Source organism: Trichechus manatus, unplaced genomic scaffold (genome assembly GCF_000243295.1).
Source record: "Trichechus manatus latirostris isolate Lorelei unplaced genomic scaffold, TriManLat1.0 scaffold00254, whole genome shotgun sequence".
Taxonomy (NCBI): domain Eukaryota; kingdom Metazoa; phylum Chordata; class Mammalia; order Sirenia; family Trichechidae; genus Trichechus; species Trichechus manatus.
In genome coordinates, this window is record NW_004444190.1 from 1,034,014 (window position 1) to 1,054,783 (window position 20,770).

The window sequence follows — 20,770 nt, forward strand, 5'->3', positions numbered from 1 at the left end:
AACCCTGAAGAAGGCATAGGTTGTTTTAGAGCTATGAGTTGGGAGGTGGGTTGCGAATGGATCAGACTACAGGATTGAAGAGAGTGGCAGATGTTGGAACATGAGACTAGTTAGTCAAGGCCAGCCAAGTATAAGGTCTAACACTAGAATTTAGTGGGCCAGAGAGGGAGAAGATGATGATCAGCAGGAATACCAATCAAGTAATGAGTGAAAGTCCAGGGGCCTGGTCATGGAAAAACGTAGTTCTGTGACATGAAATGCAGTCATTCAGGAGAACCGAGTCACTCCTGAGTGCTCTTGGACACAGCGAAGAACCAGGTCACAAGGATCTGGGAACACAGCAGGTCAGGGCAGAAATGTTCACATTCACAGGCCAGAGGCTGAGTGAGGCCTCTTATCAGTAGTTGGGTTGTCTATGTCAGGTGATTTAAAAGGCCTCCGAGATGCCTCCAAAAGCTCTCTCTAGGAACCAGTGCTTCTCTTCACTTTATTTTAGGCTAGCAACATTTCTCAGGGCCTGGCATTGAACACACAGGCAGCCAGCATGGGTCATAGTGCATGCACCTATCTAACTTCACTCCATAAAGCCATACTTTTTTTCCAAGTAGTACAAAAGGGTTTAATTTTTAAAGTTTTTTTTTTTTCCATTTAGAAAATTCTGGTGGAATTGCTTTGTATTTTTAAATGTAAATAGACTCTGAGGGTTGATCCACAGCTAGCTGTCACTCATTTCTTAGCATGACTATGTGTATTAACTGCTTGCTGTTTCTTATTTAGCTGAAATCAACTGCACTGAGAAGTTAGTTCATGGTAGGAAGGGAGATTACAAGAAAACATAGATGATTGGGGTAATTTGGAAGAAGGCAGGCTTAGGTAAGGGGAGTGGCAAAGCCAGAGGCCACCATGAGGACACTGGGCACTGATGAGGTGTCATCCCGATTCCAATGGGAGAGGTCCTAGACCGCTGTCCACCGTACTCCACTAGGAGGGACAGCCACTGGTGAAGCTGCTCCGGCCACAAGTGTTGTCAGAAAAGATTCAGTCTGGAAGGTAAACACGTTATCTTGGCAGTACAACATCCAGTAAGAAGATGATTATCATTATGAGTGACTAAAATCCAGTGATGGGAGATAGAGTATCAGTTAAGATGCCTTGGTTATAAGTAATAAGCCACGTGAATAAATGTGGCTTAAATAATAGATATTATTTCACATAACTAAAGTCTAGAGGAAGACTGGTTAATCTAACACCTCAATGATATCAAGGCCCTGAGTCAGCTCTTTTGCAATTCTTTTGGCTTTGCCTTTAAGGTCACAAGGCAGCTGCTGCAGCTCCAAACTTCACATCTCCTCAGGCCATCCAATAGCAGGAAAGAAGGGGTGTGGCTTCTCATTGTGTGGTTTCACTTTTATCAGGGAGGGAAATATATCCCAGACCAGGGGCAGATGCAGGTTTTTTGGGACTCTGAAGAATATAGAATTTGAGGGGAATCTCTCTTTAAGGAAAGATTACATAATTGTTAATATAAAATTAGGTACATGGTCTTGGAAGAGGTCCAAGCACATGACAGCCCCGTGCTAAAGCTTCTTTAACTACACTGTAAAGCAACCTGTGCCCAGAACCTATTAGCAAACTTCTCCTTATGTCTCATCAATCAACTGACCAGTCTTGTTAGAAAATTCCTGCCTCATGTCTGCTTTGGTCCTGAGGTCTGGAGCAGTGGTGAAATGCCGACCAGCGGGCCACAATCACAAGACGGAAGTGATGTGAAGGCTGGGAATGTGGCAGACTGGGCTGCTGAAATCTAGAACAGCAAAGAAAAGGATGTGAGAGAGGAGCAAGGACAGACCACACCATCTTAACATTCTGACTAGCAGTGCACCACTCAGAGAACCCAATGACATGTCTGATGATGCCCCCTCTTGTCCCTGGCTCTGCTTTCACGCCCCTACCCTCCACCCCCCGGGGAAACTGCAGGAAACTGGCAAATTACAGTGTCTTCTGAGGGTGAGGCACATGGTAACTGTACTATATTATATTTTATTATATTATACTGTATTATATTATATCACATACATATAAATATAAAAAAAAAAATTGATTCTGAGTCATGGTGACCCCATGTGTTACAGAGCAGTACTGTGCTCCATAGGGTTTTCTTGACTGTAATCTTTACAGAAGCAGATCTCCAGGTCTTCCATGGTGCTGCTGGGTGGATTTGAAGTGCCAACCATTAATTTAGCAGCTGATTGAAAGCCAGTTGCACCACACACACTTGAGTAAATCAAAACTAAGAGTCAATCAGTTATCAAAGGCTGTCCAATATTTCACTGTATGGCTTAAGAAGGTGAAAGAAGTTACAAAGGAAATAAAAGGAAGAATGCCTAACTGTTGACAATTACTTGAACAACTTTTTATCCCCTTTATAATTATCCTCAAAATGAGATTTGAAGTAATTTTAAAGATATATGAAGCAGAAAGTTAAAAATAAATCAGAAGGAGAAACGAGGATAAATAGGATGGGAAAAAATAAGATTTGTTCTGAAAATAACATTGGTGTGGTTGTTGTGAGTCACTTCCTGTGAAGGATTTTCAAGGCTGTGACCTTTTGGAAGCAGAGCGCCAGGTCTGTCTTCCAAGGAGCCTCTGGGTGGGTTTGAACTGTGCGTCTTTCAGTTAGTAGTCGAGAGCTTAATCATTTGTGCCACCAAGACTCCCTGAAAGTAACATACCACAACAAAAAAGTGTAGCTTTGAGATGCCTAGCAGCCAACCCAAAGAGGAAAGTACAACTAATTAATTTAACTTATGGTGTCAATAATTTAAGAACACAAATGTTTCTCTGGAAAATCATAGCTGTGTCTGAGTCCTGAAAGAAATTTAGATATTTTTGAATCGCTCCTTTTGGACCTTAGTTTCCTAGACTGCATACCTTAATCATTGTACCTTTGTCCTTGAATTTGTGGATTCTTATTTTTTAAACATCATATGTAAAAATTATACTTTCTGATCTTACTCTAACATAACATTGGGGTTTAATTATTTACCATGTGAAAAATCCTAAAAATGAATACTCATACTTTTCTTATTGGCTTAGACTTTCTTGTTTTACATCCTTCTATTGTTTATTATGCTTTCTTGACTACAAGGAATTGAAAATGCCATTCTATATCCTTGTTCTGCACTGTGCCAGGGGTATTAATCTCCGACATTCCTACTGGCAAAATTCTCCCCAAAAGGTAAAGGAACATTGTGTTTTGCGTTTAACCTGCATCCCAGTGCACTGTACTGTATGATGAGATTCTTCTGCTGGGTTACACTCTACATCTGCAGCATAGCAAAATCCTCATCCCTGGAAGCAGTCTCTCTGGGTTTAGATGACAAGGGAGCCTGTTTTCTGGTTTGGACATGATTAGGAAAACAGCTGAGTCAGGATAGGTTGATACTGGTTGAGGGCCAGTAAAATCAAATCCCATCCCTTCTGCATTTCTCCCTATAGCTGCCATTCCATAAACATAAACATGTTAGATTTGGCTTCCGTGATAAAAATGCTATTCCCATATAAACACCAACTTTCTGCCAATTTAAGTTTTGCAGATTCGCAGACATCGACTCTTAACAGGAAGACTTAACTGAGTTCATTTTTTCTTACAGTCACTTAGAGACAGGGAAACAGATTTAATTTGTCACCTGGAATTGCACAGTTATCCAGTGTGACTGCTGATGCTGCCATATAAAAGCAAGCTCCCTTCCTAGTGGCTCCCCACTGTTTGCTTCTGCGCCTGCACTTCTTAATATACAGGTTGGATTTCCAACTGCTAATCGTCTCTCCTCTGGCCTCGCCTCCTTAAAGGGCGGAGATCTAAAGATGTTCATATTCCCCAAAGAGTAAGCATGAAAAGGTAAAAAACAGGCTGCCTACATGGGTCACGTTGTCACAGCAGTCAAGCTCTTTTCTTCAGGGAATGGGAAATGGGACTTCCTAATCAACGCCCCTGCCTCCTCTCTCTCCCTGCGACCATGTCACTACCCTTTGGAAAACCTTTCTATTGCTTCTCCCTGCCAGGACATGAAGGTCAGACTCTTTACCTGAGCATTTGAGCCCTGTACAATCCAGCTCTGATCTCTCATCTGTTTCCCTCTGGTTCCCTTTCAATCACTCATGCTCTAAGGGGCCTCACCAGGCACTGCGCCACTCCTTTCCCAGGGGGTGCTTGGAGACAATTGGCATAGTTCCACAAAAAGAGCTCTTAGAAGGCAGGTCCAGTGATACTGAACGTCTTTGACATATGGGACAGTCAGGTACAACAACGCAAAGTGCAAAGTGGAGAAATACTGTGGGTAGTGTCCACCAAATTCAAGTACAAGCTTTCATCCTCAACTGTGAAGGTCATATGCCTACAATACCCTTCGTCTATCAAATTCAACAAATGTTTGTTGGGTGACTGTTACAGCTAACCCAATGAGCAAATCTCTAACTCCACAGTGGGGAACCCTACCCCTCTGGGGATCCTGGCCCTCATGGAACTTACAGCCCAGTGAAGGAACCAAATACATACACACAAATCAATATGCAATTACAAAGCTATAACCTGATGGGTGAGTGGTCATCAGCCAGGCAGGAAGAGAGGGTTTCTCTCCAGGCCAAGGAACAAGATGCTTGAAGAATCTGAGGAAGGCAGAGCTTCCAGAATTGGAGGAACTGGAAGAATGGACTAATAGACCAAGTGTGGAGAGTGCAGGAGAGGGCAAGTGGCATGGGATGAGGCTGGACAGGTGCGCAGGGACACAATCAAGCCAGGCCATGGGAAAGATCTAGTACTTTATGTCAAGTGCAATGGGAAACCATAGGGAATTTGGCAGAGGGGGAGGGAATCATGGTCCATAATCCTTCAAGATAATAATTCATAACTCAGTCAAAGAACTGAGGTCATGAACAGTTCCACAAAAATTCTTGTATTTCTTACATTGACCCACTAAATATAGAAACTGTCAATAGCATTTCACATACCTTTAATTAGTAACAATGGGTACTGTAAGAATAATTTTCATTTCTCCTGCCTGGATCTTTAGAATGAGCCTCCCCCAAATGTTTCAATGGCATGTACATAAACTTATTTACATTTTGCAGACAATAATATATATCAAGAAATTTTTCTTTTTAATATTTTTATTAACAACAACAATAATACCTTGACTTAAAGAGTTTCTAATTGCTATCTCTAATTCTCTCTATGTCTGTGCATCATGGCTATTGTTATCTTGATGTTGATGAGTTCATGGAGGCTCAGAGGTTTAAAAGTTTTGCTAAAGTTATAAAGCCAGAATGCAAAAAAGCGGCAAAGCCAAGATACATCCCAAATGTAGCCACTGAACACACAGTCCGTCCAGTTCACAAAGACCTTCCCTCAAAACGTTCAATGTATTTCAGATTTCTCACGCTAGCAGAAAAAAAAAGTTCTAATACTGTGGTTTCTTTTGTGTTCTGCACATGTCAGCACTGCAAAAACCTCTACAGTTGCTCAGCTGCCCACTTTGCTTCCCTTTTCTCTTCCTTAACCCCCAGCCCTCTCCTTTCCAAGCATCATCATGGGTGATTGCACACACTTGAACCAACATTTTCATGTTCGTGAAAATAATTCTTCTGGCACAAGATTTAAGTGTTTGGAAGTAAGTGGTCAAGGACGAGCATACTCTCCCAACATACCCCATGCTCCCCTGCTCTCACACCTGTGCTCGGGGATTCTAGTAATTTCAGTCAGCCCAATAAATAGTCAATTAGAATCCCTGCAATGTCCTTTCCTTCCCAACTCCTAGGGGTCCTTTGCAGCTCAACTCAAACACCAGCTCTTCCATAACGCAAGCAATGATTCCCTAATTTCCTCCTACTTGGAACTCTCATTAAGACTCTAAATTACTCCATCCGGTGCTATACTTGTTTGCCTGCTTTTCTACTCTTCGCACCTGCAGTGGAAGTGCTTCGCCATATTCAGCATCTTGAACTTTGTTTTCCTCTGTGGAACTAGGTACACAGTAGAGGCCCAGTACATGTTTGTGGATTTAATGAATTAATAAATATTGATACAGTTGATTTTGGTTATTTACTGATGGGTTGTTCACTTTTTCGGTTTGTAAGTCAGTGACCAAGTAAACAGAGAGAAAATCTAAGTCCAATCTTTACCTGTTGCTGTGGAGTCTGTCCGACTCACAGTGATCCTATGTGCATCAGGGTAGAACTGTGCTCCAAAGAGTTTTCAATGGCTGATTTTTCAGAAGTAGATCGCCAGGCCTTTCTTTTAAGGCACCTCTGGGTAGACTCGAACCTCTAACCTTTCAGTTAGCGGCCAAGCACATTAACCGTTTGCACCACCCAGGGACTCCAGGTCAGACCTTTAACTCCAGCTAATTGTTAGTGGCCCTAGAAGTTTTGCCAGGGAAGCCACTGACACCACTGATGCCATCCTCCAGCTTCAGTTAGCCCAGAGCTGCTGCCCACAGGTAGAGCACATCAGTTTTCCCAGTCTCCACCCAGCTTCCAAGATCTAATGGCTGTGGCGTCTCCTGGACAGTGCCCACCTCATGCACTGTGTTCAGAAAGGAATTAAGTGGTAGGACCAGAGTCTTGTGAAAGATTGTGAAACATGGTGCTTCATGGTTGAATTTCTGGACTCTGTTCTGAGTTCTAGTCTGAGAGAAATGCAGCAAATTCAGGCCCTAGCTTCTAAGGGAGGCCAGTCTTTCTCTCTGGTGGAAAGATTTATTTTGAAAACTGGCAAAGGATATGAAATGCCAGGCTTAATTCTAAGGCCTATGTTTAAATGGCAGTTAGGCCTGGCCTAAAATAATTGGGGAAATCAAGACAATCTGGAAAACATGGCCTCTGAGTTTTAGTGGCAGCTAGAGTGGTATTGTCCAGGCCCAACTAATTGAGCTTCAGGAAGTCAGATGTGGAGTGCTGGAAGCTGCTTGCTTTCCGGTGGTGATTAGAGTCGTTTGTATAAGCCATCTCAAAGTGCATTCATACCCTCCTCACCCTTGGTTAGCACACTTCAATAAACACGAACTCGGGAAAAAAAGAAACCCCATCCATGCGCCCCTGCCTTTGACAATTTGCTCTACTCCATGGATTTGGCGACATAGGGAATTCTGCCTTCTTTTGATCCCTGCTGATTTTGCTGTCTGGCATTTTCCATTTCAATGATTAAGCTGTGTGTGGCTTTCTTGGGTCAGGCCAGGGGCCTGAGGCTTAAGCAATTAAATTCCTTTTTTAAGAAAGGCTGCCTTCTAAGACAGAGAAAGGGAAACTGTTAGCAGGACATTGCTTTGCAGTGGCATGTGGCAAACACACACCTAAATCTCCTAACCACCACTCCCAAGAGTCTCTGAGAACCCACGCTAACTGGAGGCCTCTCTGGAGGATGATTTAAAATAGAAACGCCACAAAATCTGAGAAACTGTGTCTGTGATAGAAACCGTAGCTCAGCCTGGACCCCAGCAGCACAGCACCAGAGCCAGCCAGACTGTCTCCACTTCCACAGAACTTGCAATGGAAGCCACCTCTGACTTGGACATTATTAGGTGCCATTCTCAGCCTGGGATGATTTCAAAAGTTTATTGTGTTTTCTGGGGGTGGGAGGCTCCTGTTATGACCATGTTCTAGGAGAATAAACTAGATTTAATTTTTATTAAGCTCCTAACCACCTTCAGTAGATTTTCACATTTTATTTAAAGTCAGAAGTGACAAAACCAGGATGTGAACCCAAATGTAACCACTAAGCCCTGTGCAAACATGTGAGGAGGCACTGTGGCGGCTGGGGCCCTGAGTACTTTCTGGAAGAAAGGCACTGGGCGGCTACACCCAGGGCTGCACAAAATAGCATCAGACACAGACTTGGACCTTAGGACAGCAATCCAATATAAACCCAAAATGTCCTTAGAAAAAAGACAAATAAAGATTAGACAGGCCTATAAAACAAAAGATAACACAAGTGAGGAACATACTTCTTAGTTCAGTCAAATATATGTGACCAAATGGGTAGCTCCTGTCTGAAAGCAGGACAAGAAGGCAGGAAGGAACAGGAAGTGGACAAATGGACACAGGGAACCTAGGGTGGAAAGGGGGAGTGTGCTGTCACATTGTGGGGATTGCAACCAATGTCACAAAAAAAAAGATGCATATAAATTTTTGATGAGAAATTAACTTGAGCTGTAAACTTTCACCTAAAGCACACAAAAAAAGTTATTTAAAAAGAAAAAAAGAATTTAAGCAGCACATGGTAGATGCCAGAGAAAAGGCATTCAGGGGTTTCAGTGCCTGATTATGCATTCGAATTGCGTGGGGGAGATTAAACCAAAACCATCTCAAGTCTTCTTGGAACCAAAAAATAGCTTCTTTTAATTAGTAAAGTAGGTCTGCTTTTACCATTGTGCTTTTTTAAAGAATTGTCTGTGTAAGATCAAATTGACAACAGCTACTCAAAAGGCTGGATGGCAGTGAGGTTAAGATAATAGTGGTGGAATAGTTTGGCAAAGGATAGCAAGAATGGTAGCACAACTTGAAAAATGTAACCAATGTCACTGAATTGTGCATGTAGAAATTGTTGAAATGGTGGACAGAAACGAAATGACAAAAAAAAAAAAAAAAAAATGATAGATTTCCCTGCCTTACCCTGCTGTACTGAGTCCAAACTTCCCAGAGCAGGCCCAGGGTAGGCTGCAGGTCTCTGCAGAGCAGGGCTGGGCCCACCGGAGACAGAGCACTCTCGCGTGGCAAGGCAGGGAGACAGCTGAGGTCCACACAGGAGGAGGCCCAGAGCAGGCGACACACAGGCAGAGCAGGGACACCAGCTGAATCCCACAGAAGCTCCTCTCGTCAGAGAGGGCGTCCTCAAGGTCCTCACCTGCCCCAAGAGAAGCCAGTTTGGGGTGCAGGGCAAGAGCTGGAGGCCAGATGTTGCCCCAGCAGCTGCCTGCCCTCCTTCTGCTCTGGAGTATTTTCCTCTGTGGCTTAGCAACCCCTCTGCTGATCTACACTGAGGGGGAATCAGAAGGAATGGGTGAGAAATGTATTTGCTGATGTATTCCAAAAATACAACAATAAAAAATGAGTAAATGCCCTGAGAATTTGTCAAAGCAACTACCTGCCCATGTGCAAACAGAGAATAATGAATATAGGCTTAGGCTGTTCAGGCCGCTTCCTGCTTCTTCCTGTCCTTCTGTCCCTCCCTGCACCCTTACCCTCATCCCCAATTCTCCCTCTCATTTCTAATTGAGTTCCCCAGACCTCTCAGCTCAGCACAATAAAGAAGTCCTAAATCAGTGAATTCAAAGAGATGGGTCCAGGCAAGTGTTGAACAAACCACATTAACTGGTTTTCAGATTTGAGGGTAAGCGGTGAATGTTACATTTTCTCTTTTTAATACTAAAAATGTTTAAGATGAAGCCCAGAAACCATAACTCTTATCTCCAAAGTATCCCCCTGGCTTCCCAAATTAAAGCAAGCTTATGACAGGCATCATGGTGAGGTGTTGTTGGAGTGTTCCTTTAACGCAGGCACCCCAATGTAAGAACTCAAGTCTATAAACATAATATAATTCTGAACCATTTTCCCCAATGTTTCTTATTTCTGATCCCTTCTAGTATCAGCTCTGTTAAAAATTACTAACTACAGTTTAGCAGCCCATCAAGGAAGGGTCTAGCATTGCTATCTACCAGTGACTAGAGGAATGGTCCTGGAAGGCACTGGCAGTGTTGAATTAACCTTGGGTGAGTATTTTCTTTAAATTTCCAAGGGAGTGTTGATTGTAAGCTGATCAACTAACCCAAGTTTGCCTGGGACTGTCCCAGTTTTGAAACTCAAAGCCCCGTATTCCATGAACCCCCTCAGTCCTGGGCAAGCTAGGGAAGCTGGTCATCCTATTTGATTGGCACAGTCCCATAAAGCCCCTTGGAGAGGCCACTGGGAGCAGGGCACAACCGCAGTTCCTGTCACCTCCTTGTTCCTCCAACAGTTTCTCTCTGGTGTTGCTTTCTTCTGGCTCTTTTTCCCACACGAGGTTAGAAGAGGCTCTCCTTGCCCCTCGGAGCCTTCTCAGTGTCAGACCTTCCCCACAGCAGTGTTCCCAAGGGCCTCATCACTGGGAGCCTCAGTGCCTCTCCCACCCTCTTTATCAGCGCCCCTCTGGCCCCCTTATAGTGCCCCCCAACACACAGCCCCATCCCCACTGAGAGTGACTCTCATCACAGGGCTTCTGCTTCCTTTCAGGCCTAAGGCCTCCCCGGGGCTTGAGTCTACCTCACTGCTTCAAGCTCAGGGTACCCACTGTGGTCTTGGTTGTGACAGAAGTTGTCATTCCCCCTTCTCCCCTGCCTAAAGACAAGCTCTTTTAGGTAAAGGTATCACCCTCTTCACCTGTGTCCCTGACCCCAAAAGCCTAGCAGAGGGCCTGGCAAGATTCAGAGCACAGTGGATGCTGTTGAATTGAAAAAATAGTCTCTGTGATCACGGCCTTCTCCCATGCTGGCAGGCATGCCCCACCCTCACCCACAACTCCTCTAACAATGACGTCCCTTGTTTCACTCACTTCACAAAGTCGACTCCCTCCCTCACCAGTTTATTAATGGGACACAACCCCCTTCCAGGCAGGCCCCTTATGTGGTCCTTCCACCACATGCTGCTGAAGGACCAGGTGTTTCCTACAGCTCCTGGGGACTGGCTGCCCACCTTACAATGGGCCTGGCTTTCTCAGTGATCCAAAATTAAGAGCACCTTCTACACACCCACCTCCACCACTACCCACCACCTCCACCAGCCCCTACCCTCCTTTTCCCCTTTGGCCTAACCTGGAGGGTCTGGGTACCTCCCCAGGATGTGATGTCACTAGGTGGCACTATGTGGCAGTCTACGGGCCTGATAGGGTCAGGATGGGGACAGAATCCTCAACCAGGAGGATTGGCAGGCTGGGATTCCTGCTGTGGCAGCTGAGTGGTCTGGGACCCCAACTTCTTCATAATCGTGCGTGTAAGAAGATAATGTCAGGTGCAAAACGAAGATGCTGGAGGCCACCAGGAAAGGAAAAGAAAGAAAACCATCAGTGCACCACTTTGAGACTAAAGCTGTGTACATACATAACCCATTCAATCACCTGGACAAAAAGATTATGCTAGCTTTCTCACATAATCAACGAGTTTATTATTACATTTTTAAAAATCCATAAGAATAGTTGTTTTGCTGGAGCAATGTATCATTTTAATAAAAACTGTTAGATTTATCTATGATCAGACAGACACTCCGTTACCTTCAGCACTGAGGTTTTCATTGCTGTATGTTTATATTTGTGGAATTTAGACTGTAAGTTCTTAATCAGGTAGTCAGTCTTCATCTCCCTTTTACCTGTCCCTTTGTCATGGGGCACATATATACTGTGGGGTTTATAATCAGTAAAGTCATTAGTAGCAAACAGGTTCCACTCAGTACTTCAGGGGTCACTGCCCTGTAGATTGTGAGAGGGAGAAGCAACACAGAGAATTAGCTGACTAAGTTAAATTGGGATATGTTGTATCACCATAGATAAAAAAATAAACAAAAAAGCGTAAGAAGTTAGAAATGCAATAAGGTAGTAAAGCATTCTCACAGAAAATAGAAGCGACTGCTGGAGAAAGAGCGACAAGGGATGATGGAAATTCAGGAAACAGAGTCAATGAAATAGTGGGATTTGGAAAGAAGTAATGCTAAGGGAACAATTTATGGGGTGAGAACGGATGAGCGTGCAATGCGATGTGACAAGCAAAGGACCGTTCAGCTCTCACGGCCATCCCTGAGTGCTGCACGCAGCCAGAGCCTCATCCCATAGCCAGTGGCATATGGTGGCCATACAATAGCCCTTTACTGAGCACCTATTGTGTATCAGGCATTTATCACACAGTCATGCCATCCCTCAAAACCACTGCAAGCCAAATCAAGCAAGGAAACTGAAGCTCAGAGAGGTTAAACAGCTTTCCTGGGATTGCAGAGCTCAAAAGTGGCAAAACTGGAATTTAAGCCAACACAAATCCAACTCCAAAATCTCTTCTCTATACTTTATACCCAGCCACCACTTGGTGAGTGAAGAGGCAAGGGACACTGCCGTCCAGTGCTGGCAGGCACACTGCTGTGACCTCTGGCTGTGGGGAAGTGGACGGTGTATGAGGACCAAGAGTCAGATGACTTGGGTTCCAACCCCAGCTCTGCCTCTCACTAGCTGTGTGACTCTAAGAGTGTCACCTAACCTCTTTGTGCCTCAGTTCCTTCAGTTATAATGTGGGGGAAATAATGTCATCCACATAGCAATGTTGTGATTGTTAGTGTAGGCCTTTGGTGAATGGTATGACAACCTAAAAATTTGGTACTATTATGAGTCTAAATACATGGTACTGTCAGGAGGGACCAGTCCCTGGAGAAGGACATCATGCTTGGTAAAGCAGAGGGTCAGCAAAAGAGAGGAAGACCCTCAACAAGATAGACAGAGGGGCTGCAACGATGGGCTCAAGCATAGCAGCGACTGTGAGGATGGCACAGAACCAGGCAGTGTTTCGTTCTATTGTACATAGGGTCACTAGGAGTTGGAATGGACTTGATGGCACTTAACAACAACAACAATATTATAGTCACAGTACTATTATAAATACATACACCTGAGTGGTGCAAACAGTTAATGCACTCAACCGCTAAGCAAACAGTTGGAGGTTCGAGTTCACCCAGATGGCCTCGGAAGAAAGGCTTGGCAATCTACTTCTGAAAACCAGCCATTGAAGCCTCTATGGAGCACAGTTCTACTCTGACACACATGGGGTCACCATTGGAATTGCCTCAATGGCAACTAGCTTTGTTCTGAACCTTGTGAGTCATCCTGTAAATTGCTTGTACTTTGTTTTGATTTCACACATCTCGACTAGTCAATTCCACCTCCTGCACTTGAATATTTGTAATATTAAACTCTGCTTAGCAAGATGATGATTCGAATATCAGGAACAAAGGGTCAGATTGTAGTAAATGGCTTGGGTTGTGTTCCACTAGCTGCAGCCTCCTTTGTTGTTGTTGTTAGTTGCCTGTGAGTTGACTCCAACTCATGGTAACTCAGTGTGTGCAGAGTAGAACTGTGCTCCACAGGGTTTTCAAGGCTGGGATCTTTTAGAAGCACATCGCCAGGCCTGTCTTCCAAAGTGCTTTAGGGGGTTTGAACTTCCAAACTTTTGGCTAGTATTTGAGCGCTTAACCGTTTCTGCTCTACAGAACCTTCTTAGGATTCACAAAACCTTCTTTAAGCTCTGTGTTTCATAAAAAGTAAGCATCTACAGTCTAAAAAAAATGTAGTTCTGAAGGAAAGAAAGGTGACAGGGATGTGATGGTTCTGGACTCCATCCCAAATGTAGATTGGCTGAAGGAAATGGAGAGTTTATGGCCTGGAGAAGAGGAGCGTGACTGCCATCTTCAAAGGTTTAAATGAATGGCTTGGAGAAGAGGGGATGGATTTATTCTGAGCTGCTCCTGAGGGGGGAGTAGAAGCACAGGATGGTATGTGTGGTGAAAGGGGACTGATACAATAGTGAGTGAAATGCGGAACACTGGTCCTGGGACCCCTCTGGGCTTCAGTTGCTTTGCTAGTAAAATGAGGTAATTAGATAAAATGCATTTTAACATACCTTCTGTCTCTAACATGCTATATTTTATGGTTCTAAAACTTATTATGAGGTCCAGTTCAACTCAGTATAAGAAAATACCTTCTTGACTAGAGCTCCTTAGCAATTTAATGGGCTACCTCCAAAGGTATAAGCTACCTGGAATAGGAAGTAATCCAGGTAAGATTGGATCGCCCAAATCAGGGATGTGTTCAGTGATAGTTTGGATCAGATGCCCTCTTATTATAATTTTTTGGGACACAATGTCATATGATTGCCTTGCTTGATTTCAGAATCGAGAGATGCTTCCATTTTGGATGAACAGCACTGGAAAGAGGGAAGGCTGGCAGCACGGATGGCATGGATATGACAATGAGCTCATGGACATGAGGGGCATTTTCTTGGCCTTTGGACCTGGTAGGCAAGGAAATGACCAAACACTCTTAGTTGGCCCTTCCCAAGGAGGTGTATCTCAGTAGGGGTTAATGGTGCTGGTAAAGGCTAGAGTGATTTCTTTATGCACCCTCTTTATGAGCAAAGCTGAGCAAACCCAACCAGTTCCCATGAAACAACTTTTGCTACCTTTTTTTCAAATGTTTCTTGGGTTTGGCAAATGTGGTCAAATACTTTTCCTTATAAAATCTAAATCCTGAGTGCAGTGAGGAAAATGTATTCCACATGTTTGTGATTCATTTTTTACTTAATTCATCAAAATGTTATTTCACAGCTCTCTGATGTCTGGGAAAGCTTATCAGACACCAGGCTTCTGACAGCTGTTAGTCTTGAAGTTGGTGCGATTGCTTCTCACGCTCTGGCCCTCCCACAGCTCTTCTCTGTTAAAGCACCCATCCGGTGAGGTTCAGTCAGTTCAGGGTCCAACAGGAAGCTAGAATGTGCTTGAGGGTAGGCTCCAAAATGACCGTGGGATTGACTTTGAGAATAAGCCAGGATGACTCAGGATGGCTTGAGTGAAAGCAAATTTGCTGTGACTTTCTTCATCAGATTAATTGTTAGGGTTTGAAGAGATGGGAGGTGAAGAGGGCCTATTTGGGCATTTGGTTTCATTGATATAGCACTGTAAATTAACATGTTGGGAAAATTTCTCGAACACTCTGAAGACTATCCTACTATCTGAACACCCCATTCCTTAAAAAAAAAAAAGGGATTCAACAGTCAGTTGACTGGTTCATGAGTGCCTCTTCTTTCTGACTACTGTCCACCCTTCTTATTAAATATAATAAGCTTACTCTGATATTAATATTCCAAATACCTTTTTCCAGATGTTGATCAAAGTGTTTCAGCCCACAAAATCCACACATTTGTTTTCAAACTATAGTTTAGAGACCACGTCTAGAAAGACGCTGTGCTCTTCTCCTCTATTTAGCAAGATCAAAGATATGTCAACTCACCCCATTTCGTCTGCCTTGGTTCACTCTACTTACCACAGAACAGCTGTGAAAACATCAGACATGCCAGCTGCTGCAGCCTCCTCAAGTGTCTCTGGAAGCCTGAGTTTAGGGAACACATAGGTCCAAATCCTTGCCCACATGTGATCTGAGTTTCCAAGTCCTGAAGTGGGCATCAACATCAGTAGCAGCAAACACTAATAGAACACTGACCAGGTTCATGACATTGGCCTCAGAGAGAGCTCAGAGGATTTTCTGAGCATGTCACCGTTAACCAATAATGTTATCAGGAGCTCCCTGTCAACCTAATCCCAGGTCAGATATGCAGAGTTCGGAAGTGAACTGAATTAGAAGTGGACAGTGAAGACTGTGTTGAGGTCTACTGTTAGGTTAAGTTGGAGACATTCCCAGGCCATGGCCTTTCTATGAGAAAACTTTAGACAGTAAGGCTTTTATTTAAAAGCATAGCCTCTTCCCTCCCCAGAAGGAGAAATAAGATCATGAATGCAGAACAGTTGTCTGTTGAAGGAGTGAATAGCAGCAAGAGTCTCGGGTATATTTTAAAGCAGAACCAAATCTAACCCCAAACCAAAAATTTTAAACAAATTACACAAAGCTTCACCGGCTTAAATTTAAATTCAGTAGGGGAGATTTTGGGCATTAACAAAAGCCTCAGTCACAGGCTCCTTTAAAACTAAAAGTCCTCGGTCTTTTACAGACAGAAAGATCCCCCCATGATGAAAATGGACTTGGCTAATTGCAAAAATGTTTCCAGGCAGTTACATCCTTAAGAGCCTCCCGCAAACCATCACGTTTCTGGCTCCAGTTCTGATGAAAGATTGAACAGCTTTACATATTGACTGTTTACTATGAAGAAAATTTAAGAGCAAGGACTTTAATAGCTATCTAGCTGCACTTTGAGATAAAGGTACATCCCTTCTGATTAATTGTCTGTGCTTCTAGCTTAGCAAGGAAGGCAGACATCACTGTAGCTGCCCAGATACAGCAGTAGAAGTAAGTCTGGCCCAGCGAAGAGAAGGGGAAATAATTCTGGGAGATAGCCTCACTCTAGTTAATCCCAGTTTCTAATCTGAACAACATAATCTCGCCCTGGAGAAGTCCACATGGAAGAAAAGACAGCAGGAGTGTTTCTGTGAGCTGTCTATGAGCAAGCAAACTTCCCTTGGAATGCACCCTGGGGTGCCAGGCACAGTGGGAGCCTGCAGAACCTCTTTTCTTTGAGAGAAACATTTTTAGTATCCCAAAATTTTAAACCCATGGGAATCCAAGTTCAAAATCCCATCTTGAACCAGCGGAGCTTGGCTGTGTCCTCCCAAATTGGATCAGGTATAGTTTATAGTTTTGCCATTCAGGAATTTCCTAGAAGCTCTTGTTCCAGTTGGATCCTCCCTGCACTGGGCCCAAAGTCCCGTCCCTGTGGAACAGGAAACCACAAGCCAGATGGGTTGAGAATGAAACCCAATTCTCCTCCTGCTTACCTGCACAGGATTTGATTTTATACTTTCAAAGTAAAAAGGTAATCTTTTCTAACAATTTTGAGGTAGAACTCGAGCTCTGTTTCTCCTGGAAAGTGTTAAAGAAGTAGGTGTTTGTGGATAGTACTCTCCTCCATTAGTTCTCTCAGAGCCTTCACTTGAGTCCCTAACGATTTCACTTATTTTCCACATGGCTAAGTTATTTTACCTGCCAGTGAAAGTTTCCCCAGGAATGTTCACTTGCTCTTCCAAAGCATTTAGGAAACCATTGCTGCTGCTTCTGAGTCAGCTAGTATTGAGGAAACCACATGGCATTATGTTCTATCAAGCCCTCTGTGACCTCGACAAGGCTGGAAAATTGAGAAACATTCTTGAGTTGTTCTGGGGCCTCTGCAGTAGAAATCGTCATCCTGGCTAACCTGTCCCTGCTGCATCGATATTCTGGAAGATAAGCATACCATTTAATTTGGTTATGGAGAGCCCAGCAAGATAGACAAGCTTCTGTCTCCACACCTGCTCACCTGCTCTCTGCAGACACAGAGCAGCCCAGTGGCCTTCCCACCCTCCTGGAAAGTTCTGTTGTAACAAAAAGAACACAAAGAGAGTCTGGTTGCTGATTTTTGTTTTAAAGGACTCATCTTTTTGAGCCAAAGAAAACTATTTCCTTTCATATGAAACCTATGTTGTTGTTGTTAGCTGCCATGCAGTCGATCCTTGACTCATGGCAACCCCGACTCATGTGACCCTATGCACAGTGGAAAGAAACATTCCTCAGTCCTGTGCCATCCCCGTGATCAGTTGTGGATCAGATCGTTGTGATCCACAGGGTTTTTATTGACTAATTTTTGGAAGGAGATCCTAGTCCATCTTAGTCTGGCAGCTCTGCTGAAACCTATTCAGCATCATAGCAACACGCAAGACTCCCCTGACAGACAGGTAGTGACTGCACATGATAATCCACTCCAAAAGAAACAAACCCATTGCTATCAAGATGTTTCCAACTCACGACGACCCCATGCACTACAGAGTAGAATTGCTGCATAGGGGTTTTTTGGCTATAATCTTCACGGCCCTTCTTCTGTGGTGCTGCTGGGTTCTAACCACTATAAAAACCAAAAGGAAACCCGTTGCCGTCAAGTCAATTCCAACTCATAGCGACTCTGTAGGACAGAGTAGAGCTGCCCCATAGGGAGCTGGATTTGAACTGCCAACTTTTTGGTTAGCAACCAAGCACTTAACCAGTGCACCACAAGGGCTCCTCAAACTGCTATAGCCTTCCAGTATTCTCCCACATTCACAATCACTTGGCCATGCCTGTTGATGGAGCTGATCTTCCAATCCCAAAATTCTCGGAAACCTAAGCACAATCCTCCATCTTGTGATTTGACCCCTCTCTGCCCAGTGAGTGCCCATGACAACCTGTTTGCTTTTCCTTTCAGATTTCAAATCCAACTTCAGAGCTGCTCCCATCAGATCAGTGGATGTCTACAACATCATGTGCAACGTGGCAGGCATCACCCCACTGCCCAACAATGGGTCTTGGTCCCGTGTGATGTGCATGCTGAAGGATGGGCACAGCTCAGCGCTGTCCATCCAACTGAGCAGCTGGACACTGGCCTTGACTCTTCTCTTCCTGTCTGCATAACTAATCTTATTGCTTGTCCCAAGACACTATCAGCAACTGTGCCTCCAAAGTGGCATTTTTTTTATATTTGAATAATAATCTCATTAACACAATTAAGGCCATGAAAATTGTAAACATATTATTCCTGGATGATTCTATACCTAAAGTCCCTACTTCTTTAAAAAAAAAAAAAAAACAAAACTCTGTTATTGTTTAAGTTAAAGAAAGTCTGAGCTTTCCTTCATTTGTTCAACTATATTTAATTTTCATCTTCCTTTTAATATAAAAAACCAGTTGCCATCGAGTTGATTCCAACTCATAGTGACCCTATAGGACAGAGTAGAACTGCCACCATAGGGTTTCCAAGGAGCAGCTGGTGGATTCAAACTGCAGACATTTTCGGTTAGCAGAAGAGCTCTTAACCACTGCGCCACCAGGGCTCCCCTTTTAATATAGTTACACAGAATGAAATACTGTCTGGGCAAGGGCCTGCCCTGTAGCAAATAGACTATGAGCAGATAGTACATAGTAGCCCTGGGCCCCTGCCTGCCCTACACAAAGCAGCCCTCAGGCCAAGCCCTCCTCTGTGCCCTGACCACCCCCTGATCCATCCTCAGGTCTGTGGCCACAATCCTGTATGCACCTTCCATCCCAGAAAAGAGGAGGTCTACGTAGAGCAATTGCTGCTGCCTGTTTCCTACCCAGCTTGTCAAGGTTTTTAATCTTGTACTAAGACCCAGAAAGGGCATATCTCAGCTCAGATCACCAATCAACCAAAATCACAAAGGATTTGAGAACTCCTAGAACAAGATGGAGCCCTGGTGGTACAGTGGTTAAGAGCTCAGGCTACTAACCAAAAGGACGGCAGTTCATTCCACCAGCTGCTCTTTGGAAACCATATGAGGAGACATGAATTTCCCCAAAGTCTGAGAGGGAAAAAATTTGTTCCTTGCCTTGAGGAGCAGAAAAGCTTAAAGTCTGTGATAGATATGAGCTTCTGTAAGAATGATCACAGTGTATCATGGTATGAAGCCTTGCACATAGCAGGCCTGCATGTTACTGACGAGCTGAGGGATTGCCTGCCCCTGTATGGAGGCTTCCTCAGAGATTGCCACTCTTTGGAGCCAGATTCAGAGTGTAGACTATAGCTGTTGTTTTCTTAGCTGCCGTCAAGGCAACCCTGACTCATGGTGACCCTATGCACAATGGAACAAAGTGCTGCCCAGTCCTGAGCCATCCCCATGATCACTTGTGAATTTAACTGCTCTCATCCATAAGGTTTTCGTTGGCTGATTTTCAGAAATAGGTAGTCAGGCCTTTCTTCCTAATATATCTTAGTCTGGAAGCTCAGTTGATACTTATTCAGCATTATAGCAACACAAAAGACTCCACTGACAGATGAGCAGTGACTGTGTGTGAGGTACTTTGGCTGGGTATCAAACCCAGATCTCCATGCGAGAATTCTACCACTGAACCACCAATGTCCTCAGACTATAGCAACATCTGACGTATCATTACGTGCTGGAAAAGGGATGTCGTACTGATGAGATTATGGTCATATTACCAGAAATCTCTGTTTACTGCTTGGAATGATGGTGCATTAAGCATAAGTTGCACCAATAATCCTGAAGCAATGCTTTCTTATTGAAGCAAAGTCCCTGAGTGATCCAGAATTCCAAAGAAGATGGGGGAGGGGATGGAGAGAAGGGAGCACAGTGGGGCCAAAGCCCTGTCACTGACCATCTAGTCATTTTCATTAGGAAACCAGCTTGGTCAAAGTGTCACCTAGGAGATCTAAGTTCTTTAGAAACCACTGAGAAGAGCCATTGAGTTTAAGTATTTTTAGTTTAGTCATCTAAGTTTGCTGCAGGAGACCTTGTAAAACGATGTAACTGCATTTTAAATGATAGGAGTCGTGTGTACATGGACTGTATTTCTATCTCAGTACATGGAAAATGAGTTTACACTAAATAAAGACAACTGCCAGTGGGACTTTTGGTCAGAAAAAGACATCACATTAGGTCTCCTCAGGAAGATAGAGCCTTCATAAGGTGTTTACCTTGAAAAAATGAATGTCCGCACTCACCCTGATTCACTAGGGTGGGAACCATCTCTGGGCTAAGAATCACGAGGGCAAGGATCACTGCTTTAAAAAATTGAATATGTCTTCACAAAAGGTGCCTGTAACAGTACTGAGGATTTATGTAATGCGTTTTTAAAGCTCCAGCAAACTGTTGAATCAATTGGAAAGAAAGCAAATCAGCCTTTGTTATCTGGTTGAGAGCAAATTAGCGCTTCCAGAGCACTGGGCAGTGGTTGTTGGAACAGGCATCTATTGTTCAAAGCTTTCTCTCTCCCTAATGGTCAGTGTTCTAATGAATTCAGTGGAGCCTGTTTTTCTCCTCCCATGTGAAAGAAGGATCCCTACAAAGACAACCAAGTGATTAACTTAAAAGTAGATCATCAAAATCAAGAGGGGTCTCAATATGCACATCTTCTTGCATTTGTCCTTCGTACTCTGTTCTTCCATTCTTCTCCCTCAATCATCCTTAAAATCCTAGTTACATAATAACATTTCAGGTAACTGTT

At 43.8% G+C, this 20,770-nt stretch overlaps 1 protein-coding gene across 1 annotated transcript in view; it reads left to right on the forward strand.

Moving 5' to 3' along the window:
• The window catches only part of ENPP6 (ectonucleotide pyrophosphatase/phosphodiesterase 6), a 212,846-nt gene extending 194,483 nt beyond the window's left edge, over positions 1 to 18,363 (forward strand). Inside the window, exons 7-8 of the mRNA XM_004389670.1 lie at positions 13,949 to 14,072; positions 17,997 to 18,363. Coding sequence (XP_004389727.1) covers positions 13,949 to 14,072; positions 17,997 to 18,202 — 330 coding nt within the window. The 3' untranslated portion in view covers positions 18,203 to 18,363. The remainder of the gene's footprint in view (positions 1 to 13,948; positions 14,073 to 17,996) is intronic.
• Positions 18,364 to 20,770: the final 2,407 nt, after the last annotated feature.